This window comes from Halyomorpha halys, unplaced genomic scaffold (genome assembly GCF_000696795.3).
Source record: "Halyomorpha halys isolate HHAL.00 unplaced genomic scaffold, Hhal_1.1 Scaffold243.1, whole genome shotgun sequence".
NCBI lineage: Eukaryota > Metazoa > Arthropoda > Insecta > Hemiptera > Pentatomidae > Halyomorpha > Halyomorpha halys.
This window is the reverse complement of record NW_027106548.1, coordinates 351,776-356,687: the sequence shown is the minus strand read 5'-3', so window position 1 is coordinate 356,687 and position 4,912 is coordinate 351,776. Positions and strand designations below refer to the sequence as shown.

The 4,912-nt window shown below is 32.0% G+C and overlaps 1 protein-coding gene across 1 annotated transcript in view; it reads right to left on the bottom strand.

Annotated features, from left to right (window-relative positions):
* Positions 1-992: 992 nt before the first annotated feature.
* Positions 993-4,912, bottom strand: part of LOC106680106 (uncharacterized) — a 16,758-nt gene continuing 12,838 nt past the window's right edge. The window contains exon 6 of the mRNA XM_014419596.2: positions 993-1,622. Coding sequence (XP_014275082.1) covers positions 1,317-1,622 — 306 coding nt within the window. The 3' untranslated portion in view covers positions 993-1,316. The remainder of the gene's footprint in view (positions 1,623-4,912) is intronic.

Genomic DNA, 4,912 nt, shown 5'->3' with positions numbered 1-4,912 from the left:
TCAAAGCTAGTTTAATTTACAATAATGTAGTCTATGACGTTTATCTTCGAAGGAGTATTATTTTTAATGATATTCATCGAAACAAATTCAGAAAATGTTGATTTATAGTTGTTCAGACATTATTTTTTATTTATGAAAAGATATGTCTGAGGAACCAGGAGAAGTACACATCTCTATTAGCACTAAAATTAAAGTTAGTTCAATGGGCTATAAAGTAGCTTATCACGTTTATTTTCGTAGGAGTTGTAGTTTTCATGATATTTGCTAAAATTGTCTAGTTGATTAGAAATAATTTCATATTTATTTGGATATATCATGAAAAGTACTGCTCTTAGGAAGATATATATTATTAACTACTATATAGTTTTAATAATGTGGCTCTTACCCCTGTAGAACAGATTCGTTATCTTGGACTACATCTTGACAAACGACTAACCTGGAATACTCACACATTACTGAAAAGACAGGAAACTGCTCGTCGATCCGACTATTCCAGCAAGCACTTACTAGACAAACGGTCTAAACTTCCAACACATTACAAAAGACTGATCTACATGACAATAATAAGGCCCACCTGGACATACGGAGTTGAGCTTTGGGGCTCCACTAAACCTTCGAATTCCTCTTGTATCCAATCCTTACAATCCAAAATCCTTCGTATAATCCTCAATGTTCCTTATTTTGTTACTAATAAAACCATCCATAAAGACCTAAATGTTCCTTAGCCCGAACCCGATATCATTGCTTCCATAATAAACTTCCTAACCATCCAAACCCACTAGTTTCTAATCTTGCTTCCTCTTCCATTCCTGGAAATCATCCGAGGCGCCTGAAAAGAAAGTGGCCTCGTGATCTTATATTGTAAAATGTTTTTAGAGTTCTACTACTGGGTAGTTTCTCTACATCGTGTATCATATCATTATGATCTTACTTCAAATTTGCTTATTTTATTTCATATACAGTTGTAAATGTCAATAAAAAAAAATACTATATAGTATATTATACCAGCTTTAATTTGAGTGCTGACATCAGTGTGCCTGATGGTTGCAGAGATATATTTTTCGCAAATCACACATTTTGTTCAAACATGTCAAACAAGGTTTTCTGGTGTTGTGGATAGTTTTAAAGATAATGAGCTTCGAAAGAAATTTTTTTTCTTTTAACGTTTGGAAACAGCCGCTATTTCTTAGCTTAACTACACTTGAGAGATTCATCTATTTTGACTCGTAACTGTACATAGTTTTGAATAAAATGATCAAAAAGTTCTGTGAAATAACTTCTTCTTTTTTTTTCGACCGTGTTCTGGTGCTATAAGATTATGCGAGGAGTGACAGTATCAAGCTCTTGAAGAGTTCCATGTTCACTTGTGTGATGATCCTCACGTTCTTCTTTTCGGAGTTGTAGTCGACGAAGACCGCGCCGCGCCCGTGCACTCCGCAGGTCTCCACGTAGATCTTAGTGTCGGTCCAGTTAGTGGCGACTTTGGGGTTGATGATGACGGCAGCGGCCAGTTGGTCGAAAGGACTCCATTGCTTTAATTTCGGCAATGACTTGCTCTCCGCCAACTTCAAGAAGTGCATCCATCCGGAGTTGAGGCCTCCCAAGACGTTCAGTCTCCAATCCTAAACAGATAAAAACGAAATCAGAAGATTCCGTAGTTGATCTATGAGATAATTCGTAGGAAGTTAGTCCGGGTGGCGGTGAATAAAGCTTCAAATTAGTAGAAAATATTCATATTTCTTTGTTCCTCTGCATTAAAGAACTTTATATTGGAAGAATATAGTTGACCGTATGAAGTAGACTGTAGGAAGGGTGGCGGTCAATAGAGGTATCAAAACAGTTAAAGAAAACTATTTATTGTTAACCAACGTTTGCAGGGCTTCGTCAGGATATTTATAATTCTATAACACCTGGCTGTATTTATTAGTAACTCGTTTCCATCCACTTATATTTATACTTTATCAACTTAAGTCTATTATTATTTTTGTATATATTAAAAAAAATACATTTCTTTTACATATTTTCTGTTACTTCTTACAATGTTTGTATCTTGTTTTCATTTAGCTCTGACGAAGCCCTGCAAAATGGGGCAAAACGTTGGTTAACATTAAATAACGTTTTCTACTATTCTGTACCTTTATTCACCACCCGGACTATCTTCTTATAATCGAAATTAGAGTTTCGTTTCCAGTAGTTGAAGATGACTGAACCAAACTACTAAACATAGATTTAAAAAAAAAAACCAAACGACATTAGAATAACTCTTCTTTCAGCTGTAAAAGCTCAGAAAGCTATTTTCAACTCCTTACCAGCAGGCTAAGATATACTTGACGAAAGAAATAAAAAAAACAATGTTTTTACAATGGTTCATTTCAGCGCGTGAGATTTTTGGTTCGAAATTTAATAATATGTAAACAGGGTAAAAACAGAAGAAAACGAAAAAAAAAAAAAAGAATTCATTTGATATAGTTTCTACCTAATTTTCTGGAATTTTTATCCTTTATTTCATCCGAACAACGTTTCGGGCTCATTTGCTCATTATCAAGTTATAAAATAAAACATTTACAATAAATAGTTTAACAATTCAGTCAAGATGACAAATGTCAACAAATTAATAGTCAGCTTAAGAAAAAATGAAAATAATAACTAAAAAATTTAACTTAATCTCAAAACAGTTTAGATTTTTAAATGGTTATGAATTAGTGAAGTGGATTATATATAGTTAAATATTAAATTATTTGTACGTAAATGTGTAAACATTTTTTTTTATGAAAATGCAATATAAATTTTTTAAATTATTACAAGACAATTCTAGCGAGTTGGTTGGTCGATCTAAGACATCTCACAAGAGGAGATAATAACACACAAAAAATTCAATCCTTCCACACCGGACTCGCCCCGCTAAGACCCCCGGAAGTGGGGGGACGGCCCTATATCACTTTTGAAATATTAGCTTAAAATGGGAAGGGAAGACTTTAAGATAGTTAAATCGAGCAATATTTCAAAAGCGCCTGAAATTGGAAAACGCCTTTTCTCCGAAACTACGGTCTCAATTTTCTATTAATTTGACCAATTTGTTCTTCAAAACAAAAGGTTGTGACGGAATTTCCCAATAATGAACCATTGATTTTTTTAAAATAGCATGCAATTTTTTGTAGACTTACGAAGTATCACAGCTTAATTTCATTTGTATGTTATTTTTATCTTAACCTCTTCTCAGCGAGCACCTCTTTATAACGAATAAAATCATCTGCGCCTGAAATTGAAAAACGGAATGAAACCCTTCACTAACGCCCTCCATGGTAGCTTTTCTTATCTGACGGTTTAAAAAAGACAATTATAGCGAGTAGGTTGGTCGATATACGACATGCCACAATCTCACAAGAGGAGATCATAACACAAAAAGTGGCAATCCTTTTCCAGAAGAGCCCGAAATGTTGTTCGGATTATGTAATAAATAGAGAAGTAAGGTAAGGATAAAAAAGTTGTAGAATTGGAACTAATTATTTTTATTTTAAAATATGGTTTATGTTTTTGAATCATACTGGCGTTGGTTCGAAACCCATCATAAGAAGATCCATCAACAGCGTTATAAACATTAGCAAAACTATAAACTAAATCGAATTACAACTTCACTGGTATTTTTTAAAATTATGTTCATAATTTTAAAGCATAAATTTAAATAAAATTATTTAATTATATTATTTCAATTTCTTGAGACAAGGTAATTATTTATTAAATAAATCAAAACTTGTATCCTTTTTTGTCTCAACACTTTTTATTTTTCAACAGTCCAACGTTTCGGCCATTTTAGCCACCCTCAAGGACAACTTCAATTATAATTTCTTCCTCACATTAAATTTAGAATTACTTTTGCAGGCTATTCTGCCCAGGTCATTCATTAAATATAATTTAAAAACCTATTTTTTAAAATTTAAAATCATAAATATTTAATTCTTCTTATATGAGATTATCCACACAAATTCACTACCATATACACTCTAAATAGGTTTTTAAATGTAAAAATAGGTTTTTAAATTATAATTAATGAATGACCTGGGCAGAATAGCCTGCAAAAGTAATTCTAAATTTAATGTGAGGAAGAAATTATAATTTTTTTATAATTGTTTTTGTTGTTGGTTGTTTTTTCTTTGCTTAATTTTTTTTTATGTCTATTTTACATTTAAATGTGATTCTAAAAATTCACTTTTTAAAGGATTCTAAAGTATATTAGATTTTAGAACGAATTTATATCTTCAAATTTCTTTGATACGACGCGTCCTGAAGGCAAGTACTCAAGTACTCTTAAGAGTTCTTTGTAGTTTTGACGGTGTGCGTGCTAACGGCCCCGGGAAACTGAGTTAAACTTCCCGTGGGGTTCCATCGCCTTAATTAAGGTATCTATCTAAGGGGTAGATATATTTATTGTAGGAATTTTAGTCCCCCTGGTCCAGAAAACACAAATTACGGTCGATTTTTATGGGAAATAGAATTCGCAAAGTATTTTGATCTTAATTTTTTATTTAATATGGTTGGGGGTGCGGTCAGAGAAGAACACAGATAAGTTGAAAAATTATTTATTAGTGCCAAAGTTTCGGGCAAAATTTCTATCCTTCATCAGGGCTAAGAGCAAAAAACAAGATAACGACCAATGAATAAACCATATATAGAATGACTAGAAATAAACTAACATTATGTATATATAAATAATGTGAACACACATGAGTAATTCAAGTGTTGTAAAAATATAAAGGCAGTATGAGAAGAGTAAAGTGAAACTTAAGAACAAGGAAGGAACAATTAATAAAATATATATGAAAATCTAATTAGTAAATATATGTACAAAATGAAAATGATTAAAAACAAAGAAATGAAAGAAGTGGAAAATAGAATGAATATATCGGTAATTATA